This window comes from Aquarana catesbeiana, linkage group LG04, assembly GCF_042186555.1.
Source record: "Aquarana catesbeiana isolate 2022-GZ linkage group LG04, ASM4218655v1, whole genome shotgun sequence".
In the NCBI taxonomy this organism is placed as follows: Eukaryota; Metazoa; Chordata; class Amphibia; order Anura; family Ranidae; genus Aquarana; species Aquarana catesbeiana.
Genome location: NC_133327.1, coordinates 645,053,873 through 645,079,505, shown reverse-complemented (window position 1 = coordinate 645,079,505; position 25,633 = coordinate 645,053,873). Strand labels below are relative to the sequence as shown.

Sequence of the window (25,633 nt, the reverse complement as noted above, 5' to 3'; positions counted from 1 at the left end):
GTCGAGGAGGGAGGGAGGGGAGGAGAGGACTGGGGCTGGACGGGGACGTTCCAGAACTACACCCCCGTACTGGGAGGCACCAGGGGCGGGGCCCTGCCCAGGCCCCACCCCATTTCCGGCGCCGTTTTGCCGAAAAGGCCATTTTCGGCCTATATGTTTCAGCGGCCGAAATTTCGGTGCATCCCTAGTTGAACCCCTTCCCTGCCAGTGATATTTACACAGTGCATTTTTATAGCACTGATCGCTGTATAAATGCCAAGGGTCCCAAAATAGTCTCAAAAGTGTCCAATGCATCCAATGTCGCAGTCACGATAAAAATCGCAGATCACCGCCATTACTAATAAAAAAAAAAAATTATTAATAAAAATGCCATAAATCTATCCCCTATTTTGTGAACGCAGTAACTTTTGCGCAAACCAATCAATATACGCTTATTGCAATTTTTTTTTTCTTACCAAAAATATGTAGAAGAATACACATTGGCCTAAACTGTGGAAGAATTTTTTTGGGGATATTTATTATAGCAAAAAGTAAAAAATATTGCTTTTTTTTTTTCAAAATTATCGCTCCTTTTTTTTTTTATAGCACAAAAAATAAAAACCACAGAGGTGATCAAGTACCACTAAAAGAAAGCTCTATTTGTGGGAAAAAAAGGACGTCAATTTTGTTTGGGTATAGCGTCGCGCAACCGCGCAATTGTTAGTTAAAGCGACGCAGTGCCGTGTCGCAAGAAAGGGCTTGGTCAGGAAGGGGGTAAATCCTTCCGGGGCTGAAGTGGTTAAAGGAATTCTCCAGTTAAAGTCCAAAATCTAGCAATATAATGGCATGCTTCTCTGGTCTATAAAAATTAAAAATATATACATTATACATGGTTACAGGTTTCTGTTTTTCATCTTTCCATCCCCTGTGCAAACCTCTCTTAAGTGGGAAATTCTCTGGGGTTCTGGACCACGAGCACCTGAACCTGGTGATTCTGAAGGATAGGTTTTACCTGCTCCGCCCATGGGTGTGTCTCTTCAGACACCAATTATACACTACAAAACCATCCTATTCAAATCACAGAAAGGCTTGGTCATTCAGAGAGAAAGTAGCCACACCTTTAATCTATCCCTTTCACCCCCGTTCACATCAGTGCAATTTGAAATGTCAAATTGCAGTCTATTGTAGGCAACGGCACTGTCCCAATCGGTAGTTCCTGTATTACGTTTGGCGACTTCGGGGGTGATTACAATAAACATCTGTGCATGAACCCGCACAGATGTCTTTCAAATCTCCCCAGAACTCGCACTGAAATGCAGGTTTAAAATCGTGCGAGTTCAGCTGAACTGGCACGATGATTTCAAACCCGCGTTCAGTGTGAACGGTGTTCAGGAGCGGAGGAAGCACAGCAAAGAATAACTGGCAAAGGCTGCAGTCCTGCCCAGGGGCACTTTGTGAGTCTTACATATATTGGGGTTGATTTACCAAAGGCAAATAGATTGTGCACTCTGCAAGTGCAGTTGCTCCAGAGCTTAGTAAATAAGGTAAAGCTTCACTTTGCAAAGAATATCCAATCATGTGCAAGGGAAAAAAAAATAAAAAATAAAAAAATTTTTGCTTGCACATGATTGGATGAGGGAAGTCAGCAGAGCTTCCGCTGTATTTACGAAGCTCTGGAGCAACTGCACTTGTAAAGTGCACAGTCTATTTGCCTTTAGTAAATCAACCCCCATTGACTACAGAAAATCGTACAAAACTTCAATTAAGTGAGTGGACACTCTAATATAAAAGGAGGCCTGTACCATTGCTGACCCGGATGAAGGAATGACAGGATTCTGGACCCACCATCACTGGAGGACAGTAAGGTAGGAGGTAGGTGTACCATACTGTGCAAGTATACTGGTCAATAAATTAGAAAATAACACGCTGGAATAAAATACAGCATATGTTATACATTTGTTAGGCGAGCCATACACTATTCGATTTCTGTCGTTCAGCCCGAATGCTGAATGAGAGATAATAAACAGACTTCTCCATCCATGCTAAACAGTGTGCATGGAGGAATCTGCTCTGCCACCTACTGTATTTAGACAGCCGCAGCACCCACGGCTGTCTGAATAGGAGAACAGTGACTACATCTGGTAGGATGCAGTTTTCCACTTGGCATCTTCGATTTCTAAATCAACTTTTATTGAGCTGGATGGGGCCAATAGGGTAACCCACGGCTCAAATTTTGGCTAATTCAACACTAACTGGCTAAAACTAGAGCTGTGTATGGATAGCTTATTATCTGTTCCTGAATCCCTAGAAGGGCCAGACTTCTTTTTAACTATTCAATGCTGCCAACTGTGTTGCATTTGATTTTATATATATATATATATATATATATATATATATACATACACTGAGCAAAATTATAAACACAACACTTTTGTGATTGCCCCTATTTATCATGAGCTGAACTCAAACATCTACGACTTTTTCTATGTACACAAAAGGCCTATTTCTCTCAAATATTGTTCACAAATTTGTCTAAATCGGTGTTAGTGAGCACTTCACCTTTGCCGAGATAATCCATCAACTTCACAGGTGTGGCATATCAAGATGCTGATTAGACAGCATGATTATTGCACAGGTGTGCCTTAGCTTGGCCACAATAAAAGGCCACTCTAAAATGTGCAGTTTTATCACACAGCACAATGCCAGAGATGGTGCAAGTTTTGAGGGAGCGTGCATATCTATATACTGTATATTTTTTAAGTTTGCCCACTTACAAAGAAATGAAGGGTCTATCATTTTTATCATAGGTGTATTTTAAATGATAGAGACAGAATATCAACAAGAAATCCAGAAAAAAACACATGATACAAATGTTATAAATTGAGTTGCTGTTTAGGGAGTAAAATAAGTATTTGATCCCCAAGCAAAACATGACTTGGTGGAGAAACCCTTGTTGGCAAGCAAAGAGGTAAGACGTTTCTTGTAGTTGGTTACCAGGTTTGCACACATCTCAGGAGGGATTTTAGTCCACTCTTCTTTTCAGATCTTCTCTAAATTCTTAAGGTTTCTTGGCTGTTGCTTGGCAACTCAAAGTTTCAGTTCTCTCCATAAATATTCTATAGGATTAAGGTCCGGAGACTGGATAGGCCACTTCATAACCTTAATGTGCTTCTTCTTCAGCCACTCCTTTGTTGCCTTTGCTTTATATTTTGGGTCATTGTCATGCTGGAAGACCCATCCACGACCTTTCTTCAGTGTTATGGCTGAGGGAAGAAGGTTCTCATCCAAGATTTTACAATACATGGCCCCGTCCATTGGCCGCTCAATGTGGCAAAGTCGACCTGTACCTTTAGCAGAGAAACAGCCCCAAGGCATCATGCTTCCACCTCCGCGCTTGACTGTAGGGATGGTGTTCTTAGGGTTAGAGTCAGCATTTTTCTTTCTCCAAACACAGAAAGTCGAGGTAATGCCAAAGAGCTCAATTTTGGTTTCATCTGACCACAGCACTTTCTCCCAATCCTTCTCTGAATCATTTAGATGTTCATTGCCAAACTTCAGACGGGCCTGTACATGTGCCTTGATGAGGAGGGGGACCTTGCTGGCGCTGCAGGATTTCAATCCATGGCAGCGTATTGTGTTACCAATGGTTTGTTTGGTGACTTTGGTCCCAACTGCCTTGAGATCATTCACAAGTTCCTCCCATGTAGTTCTGGGCTGATCCCTCACTTTTCTTATGATCATCCTTACTCCATGAAGCGAAATCTTGCATGGAGCTCCAGAGCGAGGGCGAATAATCGCTCCAACAGTTGTCTCCTTCTCGCCAAGATTCTTGCTGATGGTCTTGTAGCCATTCGAACTTGTGCAGGTTTTCAATCTTGTCCCTGACCTCCTTTGACAGCTCTTTGGTCTTGCCCATAATGGCGAGGTTTGAATGGAGAAAAAGATTCTGTGGACCAGTGTCTTTTATACACATAACAAGTTGTCGTTAGGCGCACCTTCTTAAATTGACAGGACTAATCTGTGTACCACATGGAGCATATACTGTAGCCAGTCTGTGGGAGCCAGAATTATTGTTGGTTGGTAGGAGATCAAATACTTATTTATAACATTTGTTTTATGTGTTTTTTCTGGATTTTTGGTTGATATTCTGTCTCTATCGTTTTTATCATAGGTGTAAATTATACCTATGATAAAAATGATAGACCCTTCATTTATTTGTTAGGTGCAGACTTATAAAATCCACAGGGGATCCACAGGGACATTGGAAATGTTAGTAAATGCTTCCATTGTATTCTGTTTAGACCAGCCTTTTTCAACCAGGGTGCCTTCAGGTTTCTTCAAGGGTGCCTTAGCAAAATGCCTAAGAATTGACAAAAAATGTTACATAAGCCAGCGAGTTTATCAAGCCTCTCTTTTAGTTACACAAAGCCACAGGTTTTCATTGTGCACCATTATAACCTTCCAGCCACCAGTGTCCTAACAACCTATGACATCATCGGCTGATGAGGAGGATGTCAGGTGCCTGCACAGCATCCTTGTTTGCCCCACTCCCCACCCTTCTCCCTCAGCACTTGGTGTCATATTTGCTGAGTGAGAGAGGGAAACACTGGGTTACTAGTCAGGAATGGTGCACAAAGCAGTATTTGCTTTGAAAGAATAAATCACCTATAATGTTGGGTGTCCTATGTGTGTGGATTTTGCTTCGTTATGTAAAACTATTAGGCTCGGTTCACATACAGTATATGCGAATTGGATGCATTTCGAAACACATCCAATTCGCATAAAACATGAACCGGACTGACTTGCACATGTCTGGGACAGCCGCAGTCTGTCTTTGAAAATGGTCCTGTGCAATTTTAGGTGCGGTTCTGGGACCTTGATTCCCAAATCAAATGCAACATTTTCCACAGTAAGTGATGATTTGGAGAGCCATGTCATCTGCTGGTGTTGGTACAATGTGTTTTATCAAGTCCAAAGTCAGCACAGACATCTACCAGGAAATTCTAGAAGACTTATAGAAGACCATGGTAAAGGAAGTAGTGAGAAAGAATACTCACATGTGGGATTGTCTACCTAAACATTTCAAATAAAAGGAACAGCAGCTTAAGCTGACAGGAGGACTCTACAATGACATAACAATAAAGGTCTGTGCCAGAAGAAACTATGATGTTATCGTCCGATTTCCTGCAATCGCTAGTACAGTAGAGCTTGGAGTCCTGATTGCCTACGGAGATTGCAAAGCCACCATAACCTAAGCTAAGTAACTTTTTAGTGTATTCCTATTGTATGCAGACCACTATTCATGCTTATTCGCTAGGAAGTAGGTAGCATATGCTGTATGTATATCTGTAGGTCTTGTATTATATTCCTATAATTGTAAATGGTTTGTATGTGCAGCATTTGTTTAGTAAAAGCACATTGATATACTACAGGGGTTTTTAATGCTTCCTTGCTTCTAATGCAAAGAACTTTAAAAGACACAAAGCAAAATACCAACACAGAAGTTCCCCAGGCAGCTAGGAGATATCAAGTCTCATTATACTTCCTGTGTATTCTAAGTCTGATTCTGTGTCTCCTGCTAGATGTACAGTATATAGAACTGATCCTGGAAGAGCCTTCTGGGATGTGTCTGTATAAAATATCCAAACCATGGGAACCATTACCCTTTGATCCAAAGAAGAAAGCTCAATAAGTGCAGTGATGTACTTACAGCTCCACAGTTTCCCATTTCACACACAAATGAAACAGCAGGAGGGCCAATGTTTTCAGCCACTGAATTGTCCACCTCTGCTGGGTGGAGGGGATCTGGGGATTTCTGCACTTGCTCAGAATTTTCTTCATGTTTTCTGTTTTCAAGTTCTTCATCATCAACATCATCCACGCTTGTCTAGGAAACAAAATGAAATCTCAATTCCCTACTTAATTAGTGATAATAAGGAGAGTCTTAAAGCTGAAGTTTAGGTAGGGCAATTTTTACATAGTTACATTGGTCCAGCTTGTACCACTGTAAATATGTATGAGGCATACCTGTGGGATTCCCCTGAAATTTGGAAATCACTGTAGTAGGTACCACTGCTACAGTGATTACTGTTAGCTTCCTGGTCTTCTGCCAAGGGCTGCCCTGCTGCTTACCGAACACATGAGGTTGCTTGCTCAGCATGGGCACCATTCAGAAGACTATGGTAATAGGTACTTGTGCGCACACCAAAATAATTAAATAATAAAACTAATAAAAAGCCAACAATAAAAATATATAAAATGCCTTCAACAACGTCAAAAAATAGGAAAAAATAGGAAAAAGATAGCAGCCACAAATAATAGTGTTCACACACCTAAAGACAATTGCTAAAAAAAGGGGGGGTAAATCTGCGGCGCTAATTAAAATATGTAAAACCACCAAACCATACCAAGAGGTAATATAACCAGATCTCCAGGTATCGATAATGTCTATTGCTTGATCTTCCACTAATTTGTGCAATCAAAGGTCACAGAAAAGCCAGTATTGCATCAAAAAATGAAATGACTAAAAACAAAGACTCCACAGAATGGGAATACTGGGTCGCTGTTTATAAATAGCCCATACAAATGTATATAAATAAATTAAAGGTCCATTGAAATGAATAAACAGTAATAAATATTGAAAAAATATATAAATATATATAGAACCACAAACTCCACAGCTTAAAAAAATCTTCAAACCACTACTCAAATAAATAAATCTAAATTAAAACATATCCTTATAAACTATCTGCAATTGTGATAATTAGTGCAGCAATCAAAAAATAAATAAGTGATAGGTGAAAAATGACTAGTGAAACAATATGTGTGGTTTTCACAGAATAAAAAATCACGATCTGATAATACCAAAACTAAAAATAAAAGTGACTAAAAGTGTCTAATGAAAAAGTAAACCATAAATTGCAACATAAGTGATGTAACAGGGTGTACATGAATAATACTGCAGAAAGCAATAAATTTAAATAGAGCAATCTCCAAAACGTCCCATCCAAAAAAAGGAAACTAATCAATCAATAAAGTAGCAAGTAAAAAATATTGCAACAGATTGTGATCACACAGAGTGTAGATGAATGAATATTACTTAGAGAAGATAATAAATATAAATAAACAGTCTCAAAAAGGTCCCATAGAAGATAAGATCTCCATTGTGACAGATAATTGAAAAAAACGTGCCAAACAAAGTTGTTCCAAAGATATTCAGTGATAGATATAGTGTGTAATGGTAGCGGTTCCCCCAGCCTCTCACCTCCCGGCTGAACGATCACAGCCTATTTAGCATGTAACAGATGAAAACACCGGCTTCCCAGTCTCCTTGTTACCAGAGGTCTCCAGAATGCTGCTTTCAGGTTCAGCTCAAAAGAAAGGAAAGGGCTCCATAGTGTAGCAAGTAATTTCAATATTTATTTCATCAATATTCCACTTACATAGAAAACTGGGTAACACAGAAAGCTCTCAGGCTGCTCTCAGCTCAACGATCCCGGCCGTGATCGGAGAGACAAGCTGCAGCCGAAAAGATCCGCCTCTCTCTTCCCTGACGCGTTGCGTGACTGTCACGTCACTTTCTCAAAGGGTATGAGGGAAGGCGGACACGGATCGTTCTTATGGGAGAGAGGTAACCATGACAACCCCTCTGCCACAAGCGTATCAGTATACCATATGGCGCTCCTTGTGCACAATATAAATAAATTACATGTTTTTTCTAACACAAATCTCTCATTCCTAAATAAGTTTCCATGCATAAAAAAGTTGGCTTATATAAAAAATAGTTGATTAAAAGATATTACAATGTGTATAAATAAACTAAATACATTATATGAAAAAATAGTAAGGGGAGGAATGGAAAATCTCCCTCTAATGGTCCATCATGAAATTGCAGATCAAGATGAGATAATATAGGCAATGAGGAGATAGAACCATCAAACTGATTAAAAACTTCAAAAATAAAAAATATATATTAAATATACAAGGGCCTGCAACAAATAAAATAATCTAGCTCTAAAATAACTCTAAAAAATCACAGACCTAGTTCAGCAATAAACACAGAAGGAATCATAATACATATTGTTAAAATAAATGGCCAAAGAAGGGATATTTGTAAAACAACACTTCTAATAATTAGAGATGAAACAATTAAGATCAAATTCAACATTATGACCCAGAGGCGTTAAAGTACGGAGCTCATGTATCCAACGGGATTCTGCCTGACTCAATTTTATCACTTTATTATCACCCCTCCAATGGGGTTTATATTTCTCGATTCCCCATACTTTTAGTGAGGAGGGGTCCCTATTATGATATTGATCGTAGTGTTTTGACAGGCTATGTTTCGGATAGCCTTTCTTTATATTTTGGGTATGTTCTCTCAATCTCTTCCATAATTCTCTTTTTGTTCGTCCTACATATTGGATCTGACAGGGACATTCCAGCAAATACACTACTCCCTCTGTTCGGCAAGATATAAATTCTTTGATTTGATATTCTTTATTAGTAACTGTTGATTTGAAGTTACATTTTTTCTTTTTTGCCTCATTTGTGTGTCTGCAGGTGTAGCAGGTCTTGCAGGGATAAAAGCCTTTCCCATCAAAGAAGGAAAATTTTCTCCGCGGGGGAGGGTCTAGTACATTTTTAGCAACCAAATCCCTCAATGTGGGAGCTCTCCGATACGTAAATCTCGGTTTCTCTGGTAATAACGTTCCCAGGTGCCTGTCTGCTTTCACTATATACCAATATTTTCTAAAGATTTTTTCTATTTGCTTATGTTGCAAACTGTAATCCATCACTAGTGGTACAGAGTTCATAGGGTCAATTTTTTTACTAGAATCCTCTATAAGTTTACTTCTATCCATAACCTCCACATCTTTAATTTTCTCCTTTATAAAATCAGGACCATATCCCTTTTGAATAAATCTTTGTCCGATAAATTCGGCTTGTTCAAGAAAAACCTCTTGTTTTGTACAGTTTCTTTTCAGCCTGGTGAACTGGCCCTTAGGTATATTGTTTAGCCAGGGAGCATGATGGCAACTATCTATTGGCAGATAGCTGTTTCTATCAACTTGTTTAAAAAATGTTTGGGTAATAAATCTTCCATCATCTTTTAAAATTTCCAAATCTAAAAATTGTATTTTTTCATCATTGATTTCCCATGATAAATTAATATTTTTATTATTTAAATTCAAGTTAAAACCAAAGTCCATCAAGCTTTCCTTGTCACCAGCCCAAATTACGATAATATCATCAATAAATCTTTTAAATAAAAGGAGTTGCTGGGGTCTGTTCTTATATACGGCTTCTTCCTCCCATTCCGCCATGTAAAGATTAGCTACACTGGGTGCATATTTGGCACCCATTGCAATTCCACAGATTTGTTTAAAAAAATCATTTTCATGCCAAAAATAATTGTGATCCAAACTATATTTTAAACACTCCAATAAAAACTTTCTTTGCACCGCTTTTAAATCACTGAATTTCTTCAAGGCCCATTTTGTTGCTTGTATTGCTTCTTCGTGATTGATTATGGTATAAAGCGATGTTACATCTGCTGTTGCCAGATAGACTGGTCTGTCCCCAAATGTGACAGTATCCAACAACTGGAGTAGATGTTTAGTATCTCTTAAGAAAGACTCAGTTTTTCTCACTAATGGTTGTAGGAACCAGTCAATGTACTCCCCGATTCTAGCTCCCACCGAATTTATACCGTTTACAATTGGTCTTCCTGGAGGTTTCTCTTTATTTTTATGAATCTTGGGGAGGATATATATAACTGGTGTGCGACATCCACGTAGCTGTAAATATTTTGCCTCTTTTTTATTTAATAGGCCTCTAGATTTTCCTCTTTCTACCAGATAGGTTAGATCATCTTTATACTGTACTATCGGGTTTCCCGGTAGTTTTAAATAAGTGGTGGTGTCACTCAGTTGTCTTTTTAATTCCTCCTGATAGTCCTTCTTCGATTGAATCACAATTGCTCCTCCTTTATCAGCCTGTCTAACCACAATATCCCTTCTTTCTTCTAATTTTTGAATACCGCTCTTGATATCCATGGGATCATTTATTTTCTTGATTTTTAGATCATGCAAATCTTTCAGGACCATTTTCCGAAACACTTCGATATTTCCCTCTGTTCCCAGTGGGGGGTTGAATAGGGATTTATTTTTCAGATCACTGTGTTTAATTTCACTTTCCACCATGTTGTTCCTTAATAGATTTTCTCCTGGTTTGCTCAACATATATTTCTTAATATGGAGGTTCCTGGCAAATTTATTGATATCTACATACGTATTAAATTTGTTTATGTTCTTTTTAGGTGCAAATTTTAAGCCTTTGTCTAGTACTTTAATTTCATCTCTCGTTAACTCTACCCCACTAATGTTGATTATCCCTTCTCCTATTGGTCTCATTTTCTTCTGTTTTTTTGCTCCTGCTCTGCATCCACGTTTGGTTTTTCGTTAGAGATGAGACGCAGGGACTCTCCCAGGCGTCATCGGACGGAGTATGGATCACGAAGATCTCCGAGGAGGAGTCCAGAGCGTGGAGTGAGGAGGGATACAAGGAGGGAAGAAAGGAATCAAGAACACCAGAGAGAGGGGGATCGAGAGAAGAAACTAAAGAGATCTCCACGGAGAGACTCAGAAAAATTGTCTGGAAGAAACGAAAAACCAAACGTGGATGCAGAGCAGGAGCAAAAAAACAGAAGAAAATGAGACCAATAGGAGAAGGGATAATCAACATTAGTGGGGTAGAGTTAACGAGAGATGAAATTAAAGTACTAGACAAAGGCTTAAAATTTGCACCTAAAAAGAACATAAACAAATTTAATACGTATGTAGATATCAATAAATTTGCCAGGAACCTCCATATTAAGAAATATATGTTGAGCAAACCAGGAGAAAATCTATTAAGGAACAACATGGTGGAAAGTGAAATTAAACACAGTGATCTGAAAAATAAATCCCTATTCAACCCCCCACTGGGAACAGAGGGAAATATCGAAGTGTTTCGGAAAATGGTCCTGAAAGATTTGCATGATCTAAAAATCAAGAAAATAAATGATCCCATGGATATCAAGAGCGGTATTCAAAAATTAGAAGAAAGAAGGGATATTGTGGTTAGACAGGCTGATAAAGGAGGAGCAATTGTGATTCAATCGAAGAAGGACTATCAGGAGGAATTAAAAAGACAACTGAGTGACACCACCACTTATTTAAAACTACCGGGAAACCCGATAGTACAGTATAAAGATGATCTAACCTATCTGGTAGAAAGAGGAAAATCTAGAGGCCTATTAAATAAAAAAGAGGCAAAATATTTACAGCTACGTGGATGTCGCACACCAGTTATATATATCCTCCCCAAGATTCATAAAAATAAAGAGAAACCTCCAGGAAGACCAATTGTAAACGGTATAAATTCGGTGGGAGCTAGAATCGGGGAGTACATTGACTGGTTCCTACAACCATTAGTGAGAAAAACTGAGTCTTTCTTAAGAGATACTAAACATCTACTCCAGTTGTTGGATACTGTCACATTTGGGGACAGACCAGTCTATCTGGCAACAGCAGATGTAACATCGCTTTATACCATAATCAATCACGAAGAAGCAATACAAGCAACAAAATGGGCCTTGAAGAAATTCAGTGATTTAAAAGCGGTGCAAAGAAAGTTTTTATTGGAGTGTTTAAAATATAGTTTGGATCACAATTATTTTTGGCATGAAAATGATTTTTTTAAACAAATCTGTGGAATTGCAATGGGTGCCAAATATGCACCCAGTGTAGCTAATCTTTACATGGCGGAATGGGAGGAAGAAGCCGTATATAAGAACAGACCCCAGCAACTCCTTTTATTTAAAAGATTTATTGATGATATTATCGTAATTTGGGCTGGTGACAAGGAAAGCTTGATGGACTTTGGTTTTAACTTGAATTTAAATAATAAAAATATTAATTTATCATGGGAAATCAATGATGAAAAAATACAATTTTTAGATTTGGAAATTTTAAAAGATGATGGAAGATTTATTACCCAAACATTTTTTAAACAAGTTGATAGAAACAGCTATCTGCCAATAGATAGTTGCCATCATGCTCCCTGGCTAAACAATATACCTAAGGGCCAGTTCACCAGGCTGAAAAGAAACTGTACAAAACAAGAGGTTTTTCTTGAACAAGCCGAATTTATCGGACAAAGATTTATTCAAAAGGGATATGGTCCTGATTTTATAAAGGAGAAAATTAAAGATGTGGAGGTTATGGATAGAAGTAAACTTATAGAGGATTCTAGTAAAAAAATTGACCCTATGAACTCTGTACCACTAGTGATGGATTACAGTTTGCAACATAAGCAAATAGAAAAAATCTTTAGAAAATATTGGTATATAGTGAAAGCAGACAGGCACCTGGGAACGTTATTACCAGAGAAACCGAGATTTACGTATCGGAGAGCTCCCACATTGAGGGATTTGGTTGCTAAAAATGTACTAGACCCTCCCCCGCGGAGAAAATTTTCCTTCTTTGATGGGAAAGGCTTTTATCCCTGCAAGACCTGCTACACCTGCAGACACACAAATGAGGCAAAAAAGAAAAAATGTAACTTCAAATCAACAGTTACTAATAAAGAATATCAAATCAAAGAATTTATATCTTGCCGAACAGAGGGAGTAGTGTATTTGCTGGAATGTCCCTGTCAGATCCAATATGTAGGACGAACAAAAAGAGAATTATGGAAGAGATTGAGAGAACATACCCAAAATATAAAGAAAGGCTATCCGAAACATAGCCTGTCAAAACACTACGATCAATATCATAATAGGGACCCCTCCTCACTAAAAGTATGGGGAATCGAGAAATATAAACCCCATTGGAGGGGTGATAATAAAGTGATAAAATTGAGTCAGGCAGAATCCCGTTGGATACATGAGCTCCGTACTTTAACGCCTCTGGGTCATAATGTTGAATTTGATCTTAATTGTTTCATCTCTAATTATTAGAAGTGTTGTTTTACAAATATCCCTTCTTTGGCCATTTATTTTAACAATATGTATTATGATTCCTTCTGTGTTTATTGCTGAACTAGGTCTGTGATTTTTTAGAGTTATTTTAGAGCTAGATTATTTTATTTGTTGCAGGCCCTTGTATATTTAATATATATTTTTTATTTTTGAAGTTTTTAATCAGTTTGATGGTTCTATCTCCTCATTGCCTATATTATCTCATCTTGATCTGCAATTTCATGATGGACCATTAGAGGGAGATTTTCCATTCCTCCCCTTACTATTTTTTCATATAATGTATTTAGTTTATTTATACACATTGTAATATCTTTTAATCAACTATTTTTTATATAAGCCAACTTTTTTATGCATGGAAACTTATTTAGGAATGAGAGATTTGTGTTAGAAAAAACATGTAATTTATTTATATTGTGCACAAGGAGCGCCGTATGGTATACTGATACGCTTGTGGCAGAGGGGTTGTCATGGTTACCTCTCTCCCATAAGAACGATCCGTGTCCGCCTTCCCTCATACCCTTTGAGAAAGTGACGTGACAGTCACGCAACGCGTCAGGGAAGAGAGAGGCGGATCTTTTCGGCTGCAGCTTGTCTCTCCGATCACGGCCGGGATCGTTGAGCTGAGAGCAGCCTGAGAGCTTTCTGTGTTACCCAGTTTTCTATGTAAGTGGAATATTGATGAAATAAATATTGAAATTACTTGCTACACTATGGAGCCCTTTCCTTTCTTTTGAGCTGAACCTGAAAGCAGCATTCTGGAGACCTCTGGTAACAAGGAGACTGGGAAGCCGGTGTTTTCATCTGTTACATGCTAAATAGGCTGTGATCGTTCAGCCGGGAGGTGAGAGGCTGGGGGAACCGCTACCATTACACACTATATCTATCACTGAATATCTTTGGAACAACTTTGTTTGGCACGTTTTTTTCAATTATCTGTCACAATGGAGATCTTATCTTCTATGGGACCTTTTTGAGACTGTTTATTTATATTTATTATCTTCTCTAAGTAATATTCATTCATCTACACTCTGTGTGATCACAATCTGTTGCAATATTTTTTACTTGCTACTTTATTGATTGATTAGTTTCCTTTTTTTGGATGGGACGTTTTGGAGATTGCTCTATTTAAATTTATTGCTTTCTGCAGTATTATTCATGTACACCCTGTTACATCACTTATGTTGCAATTTATGGTTTACTTTTTCATTAGACACTTTTAGTCACTTTTATTTTTAGTTTTGGTACATTCAGAAGACACTTTGCATTTTCTGAATGAATGCAACATGTTTTCTGATTGTACGAAGTGCAGATCGTGACATCACCACCTCATCTTTTAACCTTATCCAGTCAGAGAACACTTTGCATTGATTGAGAAGATGCAAAGCAGTGGTCTCCAAACTGTGGCCCGGGGGCCAGATGCGGCCCTTTGCTTGCCTTTATCTGGTTCTTGGGACAATTTTCCTCCCACTGACCGCAACAACGGGGCACTATTTCTCCTATTAACACCAATAATGGGGCACTATTCCTCCCACTGAAACAATTGATGGGGTATTATTCCTTCCACTGATACCAACGATGCCCTGTTTATTCCCACTGACGCCAGGACAATTTTTACTTCCAATGGCCACAATTTGTCCCCCCTAAAGTCTGAAGGACGGTAAACTGGCCCTTTGTTTAGAAAGTTTGGAGACCCCTGATGCAAAGTGTTCCCTGAATGGGAGCGGCCTCTTGTGTTCACTAAGCAGCAAGGCAACTGCATGGTAAGGGACTAAGAAGCCAGAGGAGATCTTTGTAGTAGCAATGCCCGCAACAGTGATTTCCAGCTTCCACTGGGATCCCACAGCTATGGACATACATTTTTACACTGGTCCAAGTTGGACCAATGTAACTATGTAAGAATTCCCATACTTAAACTTCAGCTTTATTTAACCAAAAGAGTTCTAGATGGCACAGTTTGGGGCCATTAAAAGGGCTATGGTAGTACTGGCCCTGTTCAGAATTAGTATCAGGAAGACCACAAATATATAAAGGGTAAGTATACTTTTAGAGAAAGCATACTTGCCCTGTCTGAATATCCTAACAAGTACCCCTCCCCACCCACAAACTTATCTGAAACTTTTAATAAAAAGGTTGGATGTCTTTGGACCTACTCATATAATGTTTTTATAAGGCTAATTTTACTTATGCTTTGTCATATTTAGCTGCCCAAAGACCTAAAATAAAACAGCATTTTAGCATGCATGTGATTGGATGATGAAAGTCAGCAGAACTTTGCCTCATTTACTAAGCTATAGAGCAACTGCACTTGAAAAGTGCACACTCTATTTGTCTTTTGTAAATCAACCCCGTAGTCTATACAATACTCAGCAAATCTGACAGTTTGTTTGATGCGGTATACTTCGCTTTCACATGGTTGTCAGTAATATAAACAGTAAATGAATGGACTTACAATGGAAAATGAAGGAATAGAATTATTGGTTGAACTGGATGGACATGTGTCTTTTTTCAGCCAGACTAATTATGTAGCAATAGCATTTAGGCTGTAGAACTTACGGTGTCATCTTCATTAAGTTCAACAATGCGCGTTCTATGGCGACGACCCATGTGCAGTATTTTCTTCCATGTATAGTAATATTCTACACACTGTGACACCGTTTTTGTCTTTATCTAGAATGAAAGGACAGCATTAGTAGACCTAAAGGCAATGCATGGCCTTTTAAATTTTTCTTTTTAGATATATAGGTGCATCTCATAAAATTAGAATATCATCAAAAAGTTAATTTATTTCACTAATTCAATTCAAAAAGTGAAACTCATATATTTTATATAGATGCGTAACACACAGAGTAAAATATTTCAAGCATTTCTTTCTTTTAATTTTGATGACTATAGCTAGTGAAAACCCGAAATTCAATATCTCAGAAAAATAGAATATTACATACGGAAGGGTTTCTTCACAGTAAGAGCTGTGAAAATGTGGAATAGACTCCCTCCAGAGGTGGTTCTGGCCAGCTCAGTAGATTGCTTTAAGAAAGGCCTGGATGCTTTCCTAAATGTACATAATATAACTGGGTACTGACATTTATAGGTAAAGTTGATCCAGGGAAAATCCGATTGCCTCTCTGGGATCAGGAAGGAATTTTTTCCCCTGCTGTAGCAAATTGGAGCATGCTCTGCTGGGGTTTTTTGCCTTCCTCTGGATCAACTGTGGGTATAGTATTGGGTATATTGGATTGTACGTTTTTTTTTTTTTTTTTTTTTTTTATGGTTGGACTGGATGGACTTGTGTCTTTTTTCAACCTGACTAACTATGTAACTATGAGACATATTACATATAGAAATGTTGGCTTACTCAAACGTATGTCCATGTACAGTATAGTATACACTCAATACTTAGTCAGGGCTCCTTTTGCATGAATTACTGCATCAAGGTGGCGTGGTATGGAGGCGATCAGCCTGTGGCACTGTTGAGGTATTATGGAAGCCCAGGTTGCTTTGATAGTGGCCTTCAGCTCATCTGCATTGTTGGGTCTGGTGTCTCTCATCTTCCTCTTGACAATACCTCACAGATTCTCTATGGGGTTTAGATCAGGCGAGTTTGCTGGCCAATCAAGCACAGTGATCATTAAACCAGGTACTGGTACTTTTGACAGTGTGGACAGATGCCAAGTCCTGCTGGAAAATGAAATCAGCATCTCCATGAAGCTGGTCAGCAGAGAGAAGCATGAAGTGCTCTAGAATTTCCTGGTAGAGGGCTGTACTGACATTAGACTTGATAAAACACATTGGGCCAACACCAGCAGATGACATGGCTCCCCAAATCATCACTTACTGTGGAAAATGTTGCATTTGGTGTGGAAATCAAGGTCCCAGAGTCTGGAGGAAGAGTGGAGAGGTGCAGAATCCAAGTTGCATGAGGTCCAGTGTGAAGTTTCCACAGTCTGTGATGTTTTGGGGAGCCATGTCATCTACTGGTGTTGGTCCACTGTGTTTTAAGTCCAAAGTCAGCGCAGCCCTCTACCAGGAAATTCTACAGCACTTCATGCTTCTCTCTACATACCAGTTTTATGGAGATGCTGATTTCATTTTCCAGAAGGACTTGGACCTGCCCACACTGTCAAAAGTACCAATACAGTGATACCTCGGTTCACGGACTTAATTAGTGAAACTACTCTGGTCGCGAACTGAGGCAATTTTTCCCATAGGGTTCAATGTAAATCACGTTAATCCATTCTGAACTTTTGTTTTGTTTTTGAACCACAAAAATATGAAACAAAGTACAGTACAGCATGAAGAGAGATCTTCATTCTTGTCGCCTGCATTACCACTCTGCACATTCTTGTCACCTTAATAACTGCTCCGCACTTTCTTCTTACCACCATGCTTGCTCTGAATTGGAGCCAAACTGGATGTCTGGTGCAGTACAGTATAGTATGTGATAAAAAGCACACAAAAAAGCTTTACAGCAAGTGTGCACAGGGATGTACAATACAGTACTGTACGGTATGTGCTAAAAAGCACACCAAAAAGCTTCTCAATACTATATAAGTGTCTTCACAGTACACTTTCAGTGTCTCTCTGTGACCATGATCTTACCTACAGGAAGTCGTGACCACGTGTCAGAGCAGGAAAGATGGCTTGGCTCGTGTTCGTGAACCAAAGCGGAGTTCATGTACCAACCATATTTTTGTGAACTCTTCTGTTCATGAACCGAGTTGTTCGTGAACAGAAGCGTTTGTGAACCGAGGTATCACTGTACCTGGTTTAATGATCACAGTATCACTGTGCTTGATTGGCCAGCAAACTCGCCTGACCTAAACTAGAGAATCTGTGCGGTAGTGTAAAGAGGAAGATGAGAGACACCAGACCCAACAATGCAGATGAGCTGAAGGCCGCTATCAAAGCAACCTGGGCTTTCATAACACCTCAGCAGTGCCATAGGCTGATCACCTCCATGCCACACCGCATTGATGCAGTTAATCATGCAAAAGGAGCCCCAACCGAGTATCGAGTGCATACTATTCTGTACATGGACATACTTTTCAGTAAGCCAACATTTCTCTATTAAAAATAATTTTTTTTATTGGTTTTATGTAATATTCAAATTTTCTGCAATACAAAATTTGGGGTTTTCACTAGCTTTAAGCCATAATCATCAAAATTAAAAGAAAGAAATGCTTGAAATATATCACTCTGTGTGTAAAGCATCTATATAAAATATGTGAGTTTCTCTTTTTGAATTAAATTACTGAAATAAATAAACTTTTTGATGATATTCTATTTTATGAGATGCACCTCTATGTATAAGGATGAACAGTTAAAGGAAATTTTTTTTTCATTATGTCATGTTTTAAAAACATTGTTCCATGTATAGCTTGTAAATTACCACCTCAGCCAATCAGAGAAAGCCTTGTATTCATTCATACAAATACAAGGCTTCTTATGAATGGCTGAGCAGTGCTCAGCCCGACACGATTATGTTCCGGGAACAGGGCGGGAAGTCTCTGTCCCACTGCCAGAACACTGTGCTGTCTACGGTTTGTATCTGATGCTACATACAGTTTATACAACACTCCCAGCAGATGCTTCTGTTGTCCCTAATAGTTGTCCCTAATGAACTATTTAAAGTCGTAGTAAACCTGGTTTTAGGCTTTAAGCCAACTGGACAAAACCAGTTGCAAAATAGTCAACTGGAAGAAAACAAAAGAAACAGCAGCGCAAACCCCATAGTGTAGCATACAAAAATGAAACAAATGGCAATTTACTGAAAAATATAAATGCACTCAGAAAAGTACGCATGTGTAGGGCATGGCATATTGGCGACTTGGAGCCACAAATGTCCAATGGGCAGCCAGAGAACCACTAGCTATGGCCACCGGCTGGGGATAAAGCATTCTGAAGATGGAGGAAGCTGCTGTCACTACAACTGCAATCAGTGTTTAACCCAGGACTGGAATCCCCGTCACTGTAGACACGTGTTGTAGACACGTGTTTTGAAGCCAGTCGGCTTCTTTATCAGCCTCTGGTGGTTCACTGGCTGCCCCTCTGACTTTTCTGACTCTAACGCCCCGTACACACAATCGGACATTGATCGGACATTCTGACAACAAAGTCCATGGATTTTTTCCAACGGATGTTGGCTCAAACTTGTCTTGCATACACACGGTCACACAAATCTTGTCGGAAATTCAGAACGTCAAGAACGCGTTGACGTACAACATGTACGACGAGCTGAGAAAAATGAAGTTCAATAGCCAGTGCGGCCCTTCTGCTTGATTCCGAGCGTGCGTGGAACTTTGTGCGTTGGAATTGTGTACACGTGATCAGAATTTACGAGAATGGATTTTGTTGTCGGAAAATTTGAGATCCAGATCCCAAATTTTGTGTGACGGAAATTCCGATGGAAAATGTCCGATGGAGTCTACACACGGTCGGAATTTCCGACAACAAGCTCCCATCGAACATTTTTCGTTGGAAAATCCGACCGTGTGTACGGGGCATAAGTCACCTTTTTGCCATGCCCTACACATGCGTGTTTTTCTGAGTGCATTTCTATTTTTCAGTAAATTGTCATTTGTTTTATTTTTTATCTTACACTATGGGGTTGAGCTTTTTTTCTTTTGTTTGCCTTCCAGCGGTTGGAAATAGAGCACCCTCTCTGGACTTCTAGCTGCAGCTACTAGTTTTAGGAAAGTGAGCACCCTCTCTGGACTTCTAGCTGCAGCTACTAGTTTTAGGAAAGTGAGCACCCTCTCTGGTCTTGCAGCTGCAGCTTCTAGTTTTAGGAAAGTGAGCACCCTCTCTGGTCTTCTAGCTGCAGCTACTAGTTTTAGGAAAGTGAGCACCCTCTCTGGTCTTCTAGCTGCAGCTACTAGTTTTAGGAAAGTGAGCACCCTCTCTGGTCTTGCAGCTGCAGCTTCTAGTTTTAGGAAAGTGAGCACCCTCTCTGGTCTTCTAGCTGCAGCTACTAGTTTTAGGAAAGTGAGCACCCTCTCTGGACTTCTAGCTGCAGCTACTAGTTTTAGGAAAGTGAGCACCCTCTCTGGACTTCTAGCTGCAGCTACTAGTTTTAGGAAAGTGAGCACCCTCTCTGGTCTTCTAGCTGCAGCTACTAGTTTTAGGAAAGTGAGCACCCTCTCTGGACTTCTAGCTGCAGCTACTAGTTTTAGGAAAGTGAGCACCCTCTCTGGTCTTGCAGCTGCAGCTTCTAGTTTTAGGAAAGTGAGCACCCTCTCTGGTCTTCTAGCTGCAGCTACTAGTTTTAGGAAAGTGAGCACCCTCTCTGGTCTTCTAGCTGCAGCTACTAGTTTTAGGAAAGTGAGCACCCTCTCTGGTCTTGCAGCTGCAGCTTCTAGTTTTAGGAAAGTGAGCACCCTCTCTGGTCTTCTAGGTGCAGCTACTAGTTTTAGGAAAGTGAGCACCCTCTCTGGACTTCTAGCTGCAGCTACTAGTTTTAGGAAAGTGAGCACCCTCTCTGGACTTCTAGCTGCAGCTACTAGTTTTAGGAAAGTGAGCACCCTCTCTGGACTTCTAGCTGCAGCTACTAGTTTTAGGAAAGTGAGCACCCTCTCTGGTCTTCTAGCTACAGCTTCTAGTTTTAGCTATGTTTAGCACTCTGGGCTATTCGATGCAAACCTTTTAATACTGTTGGTACATATCATTAGTATTAACAAAAATAAAATACTGTGCTATCTGTGAAACAAAAGTGATTTAAACTCATAAAAAAATATAAATCTAAAACTCTGCTGCAACTTCATGTGAGACACACACAATATCGTACAAAATTAAAAACTGTTGGTACATATCATTGGTATTGTCATTTACCAATAATTTTCCACAATTTCCATCCTCTATTTCTTATCTGGCACTTTCAGTTTTTTTACCCATTTTGTATGATCCATCCATTTGGTAGATTGATTACAATTATCATCCATGTTATGCCTGGTTTATCAGACCACTCCTGAGCACTGTAGTTTGTCTGGGCTTGACAAGCTCATCAATTCACATATTTATTCTTTGCAAACCAGTTTAGTCCAGCTTGGCTACAACAAACTATTTAATATCATAGTAAACCTGGAGTTGGGCTTCTAAGGAACCAGTCCAGTATTGCAGTATGGGAGCTGCCATTGCTGTGCCAATCAGGAAGGTCATCTATTACCTGAAGTCTAAATAATGATATAGATCTCTGAGCTCCTGACACTCAAGCTTACATAAGCCCCAGTCTTCATTCCCTTTACACCTTACAAGTAAGTCAATGAAAAAGACTTGAAATGAACACTGTTTGACAACAAAAAGGAACATGATAGTTCAGCCAAAACAGATTTCAGCTCCCTCCTCTGTTTAGCACACATGTATTGTATGAAACTTTAGCAAGTGTGCAGGTTGGGAGTTCTGGTTTAACTTAGTGAGTTCACAACTCCCCCATGAATTCTAGGACCTTTGGCAATGTCAGGCTCACTTTTTTCGGTTCCATGACCCATATCTTCATTAACGATGAGCTCAGGTTCGGGCCGAACCTGCAGGTAGCCGCCACATGACAGCAGGCTGTTGGCCCAGTCAGCTGCAGATGGGGAAATCCCTGTCCCACAGGCACAAGTAACAAAGGGGTTGGGATTCTGGCTGATGTCATTATCCAAATATGAAAAAAAACTTTGAGAGCTTATCCAGGAATGTGTGCAATGGGAATATGAAGTATTATCCAAATATGGTCACAAATATGGTCACATGGCCATATTTGGACAATGTTACTGACCAAGTATAGCCATGTGGCCATATTAGGCTAATGATGTCACCAACATCCCTGTCTCTTTGTTATGTGCTTTTGCAGGGTGATACAATATTCTTTTCTGCAACCTGTGCAATTGCTCGATTCCCCCATCAACATTAGTGTTGATGGGGGAATCCCCTTCCGCAGAACTATTGTTTCTCCTGGCGGGGGGCACAGGGAGCCATTCCTGCCAGGAGAACACAGTGATTATTGCTAGCAGCTATAACTGTTGCAATAATTGCCTCATAAAAATGTAACATACTGGTTGTATCCAAGACAATCGATGGATCAACTTGGATACAATCAGCCTGACCATACACAGTTCGAATCTCGGCCGGTCCCTGCTGAACTGGCTATAATTCGAACTGTCTATGACCGGCTTTACAGAACTTTTCTATAACAATGCAAGCAGCTAGAGATAATTATCTACCAATTTAGTTGCAGTAAACTGAAATCTAATATTGGTTATAAATACATATGATCACTACTCAATCAGCCCATCAGCTAAAAAACTATACTATAGACATTAAAAGAGAAGTATAGGGGGTTAGTTTTTCTTTCTCTGAATCATACTTACCTAGGTTCCCCGTCGGCTCTAACACTAAGAACCGAGTGATCTAACACTGCCAATTGCTCGGTTCTCAGTGCTCCCTGAGTGAAGAGCTAAGGACTGCCAGCCCCCAGCTCTCTGCTCTGCCCCCCCCCCCCCCCCCGGCTCACTAGAGCGCTGGGCTGTGGAGGGGGCGGGAGCAGTCAGCTCAGGCTCTCAGTGGCTCAGGCATGTGGGCGGATCCCGACTTCATTGTCACGATCTTGCTCGAGCCTGGACCGGCTCTGTGACATCAGCCAACAGCGGGCTTCAGCCCCCTGTCTGCTGAAAACAGGTCACAGGAGTGCAGAACGAACTGCACTCCTGTGATCCCCAGGAGAAGTACAGCCAAACCATCTTTGGCTGTACTTCTTCTTTAATGAAATTGTGTCATTGTGTATGAAGCATTAACCTACTGTGTATAAAAATTTGAACTCATTCTGTTCTGTTATGTCTGTATCACCTGAGCGCTCAGTAACACAAGCTCATCTTATCTCTGGATTCTTGTAGGACGAACTGAGCTGTGATGGCCATCTGTGAACCAATTATCGCTTTATCCTGAAGATCACTGTCACAAGGGAATCACCATGACACGGTCACCGGCCTGCACTTGTCACCCTCTGTGCCTGGCACAGCTGCCCACGTATATGGCCCTGTGTAATATCTACTCTACTTTTCCTAAACCAGAAATTCTTCATGTAAGCATATTGAATATCATCTTACCATCTTTTGAACATAGAAGAAATCTTTATTGCAGGTAATTAAAGCTTTGTTAAAACACTTCTTCTCATTGTTGTTCCAATAGTCTGTACCTGCAAAATATAAATGATATTACTTAAAATGATTTGTAAACCATATACCTCTTTTACTAGTATTGCAAGTTACACACTAACTAAGCATTGCTTGATCATATTATCGTTAAAAATGTGTACACATGGATGGGCCAGAACGCTATTCTAAAAATGAATATCATGCCAAGGCTACTTTATCTTTTTCAGACTTTGCCAATAGTAGTTCCGACCTCTTTCTTGAAGTCAGTGCGCAGTGTCTTTACCAGATTTGTTTGGGCGAAAAGGCATCCACGCCTGTCTCACGCATATTTGGCCATGGCTAAAACTCACGGAGGCATGGCCTTTCCAGACCCTCTTCGATACTATAAGGCAGCTCATCTTACCAGGGTATTAGCATGGTGCAGAGACGAGGGACCTAAAGCGTAGGTATGGATTGAACAATTCCGTATAGGGATCCCTCTACAATGTCTGCCATGGTTATGCCCAAGAGCTCTTGGAAACCTACGGCATCATCCCCTTATAGGAGCAACCCTTTAAGTAGTCCAACAGAGCTTTTTCTCCAAGTCAGAGGGGGAGATCACAGGGCTTTACCCAGTATTGGGAAATCCAGCTTTCCCCCCGGCTATACTGATAGCTACTTTAAACACATTTCTAGCCAAGGTAAATTTCGCGTCTGCGACTACCTTGTAGATTCCAGGTTGAAGACAAGAGCTGAAATACAGTTGATGCTTAATCCACCATTGGACCCGTGGCGGCTCCAGCAACTTACCCACTTCCTTAGCTGTCTCCGCCGCCAGGGGTGGTCAAATCGTCTTAACTCACCGTTAGAAAATTTATGTTTGGCAAAGGCTCCCTCCACCCACGGGGTATCTGAGGCCTATAAAGTGCTAATACACCCTCCTGAGGGCTTTGTCCCTGGATTTCTTCGGAAATGGGAAAGAGACTTGGATAAAACATTTTCCGATGAGCAGCATGATCACATTCTTTATTTTGTTCCATGTTCCTCAGTGGTTAGTAAACATCAAGAATTGAGCTATAAGATTCTTACACAGTGGCACAAGGTACCATCTCTCTTACAGAAAATCTATCCTGATGCGACGAATATCTGCTGGCGCTGCAGAGAGGCAGAGGGTACTATGTTGCATATTTTCTGGTCTTGCCTGAAATTGGAAAGGTTCTGGTCTAAAGTGCGAGAAATTATAAAACAGCTCACTGAACTTGATTTGGGATCCGACCCGGCCAGATATCTTCTCCACCTCTCAGATTTCTCAAAGCCTAAATATAAAAACTCAATGGTGGCCTACCTTTTGAATGTGGCTAAGAACTGCATTCCGGCCCTTCTTCGATCTCGCTATGGCTTACCAAAATAGCTGACATATATGCCATGGAAAATATTACTGCAACTATGCAAGGCAAAGAGGAGACATTTTTAAAAAATTGACCAATTGGTCTCTCTTTACCTGCCCCAGGGATTATGGCCATGCTCTAGTGGAGGGGAATTAAGGGTCTCTTTTTATATCCTCGTTGTTTCCCTTTTTTTCTCTCGTCCTTCTTTTTCTCCCTTCAATTTTTTTTTGTTAGATATAGGTTTTTGTTTTGTCATAGTGGTTTTTTGTCTTTCTGGATCAACGAAAAGTCAGGACAGCAGAGCCCTGAGAGTCTGTTAACATTGTTATTATAACATAAGGAAAATGAGTTTTTGATTTTGTGTGTCAATTTAGGAAATTATTCCTGTTTAAGCCCTATCTCAAGGTATATATGTTTTTTAAATAAAATAAAGACTATAAAAAAATAATGTGAATAAACAATTTTTAGGGCTTTTTTCTAGCCCAATAACCTCTATGCAGGACCAGGGCTGCATGTGGGGCACAGACGTAGTGATGTCACAAGGGCTGGTGACGTCACCATCGGCTTCATTACTACAACCTTCCAGGATGCCCTGCATATGGAAATCACAAGCAGGACTGCTTGGCACAGTTTGACAGTGGGGTTCTGAAAAGGAGGCGCTATCAATCAAGCACCTCTTGGTGCAGTGACTGAATGCTGAAGAGCAAATGTTTTTTTACATTTATCTACACTCCCCGCCGACACCACCAACTGAAGAAGGGAGTTTCACATCTTTACCGCTCCAACATTAAAGAACCCCTTCCGCAGTTTATTTTAGAACCCCTTCATTGTGTGGCTGCTTGTCTTCTATAGAGTCCTAAGATTAAACAGTGTTCTCCCAATGATACAATCACCATTTAGAGATATGTATATTGTGATCAGATCTCATCTTAAAGTGGATGTAAACCCGATTCATGAAATTTGAGCTGGGCACATATATCTGCAGTGTTTTCTTATATCTCTTCAAAAGCACTAGATTAGCAGTCAGCTTGCCATCTCAGAGCAGAGCTCTGCATATTCCTTTCTTTCTTTGCCAATGTGGAGTGGGGTGTATGCCTTTCCTCCAATCAGCTGTTCTTGGATGTATTCCAATAATC

The 25,633-nt window shown here is 40.0% G+C and overlaps 1 protein-coding gene across 2 annotated transcripts in view; it reads right to left on the bottom strand.

The window, feature by feature from the left end:
• The window catches only part of TRERF1 (transcriptional regulating factor 1), a 256,257-nt gene that overhangs the window by 27,511 nt on the left and 203,113 nt on the right, over nt 1-25,633 (bottom strand). For both annotated transcript variants that reach the window (XM_073628438.1, XM_073628437.1), the window contains 3 exons: nt 23,083-23,171; nt 15,557-15,670; nt 5,690-5,866 (listed from right to left, as the gene is read on the bottom strand). In XM_073628438.1, the coding sequence (XP_073484539.1) occupies nt 5,690-5,866; nt 15,557-15,670; nt 23,083-23,171 (380 nt within the window). The remainder of the gene's footprint in view (nt 1-5,689; nt 5,867-15,556; nt 15,671-23,082; nt 23,172-25,633) is intronic.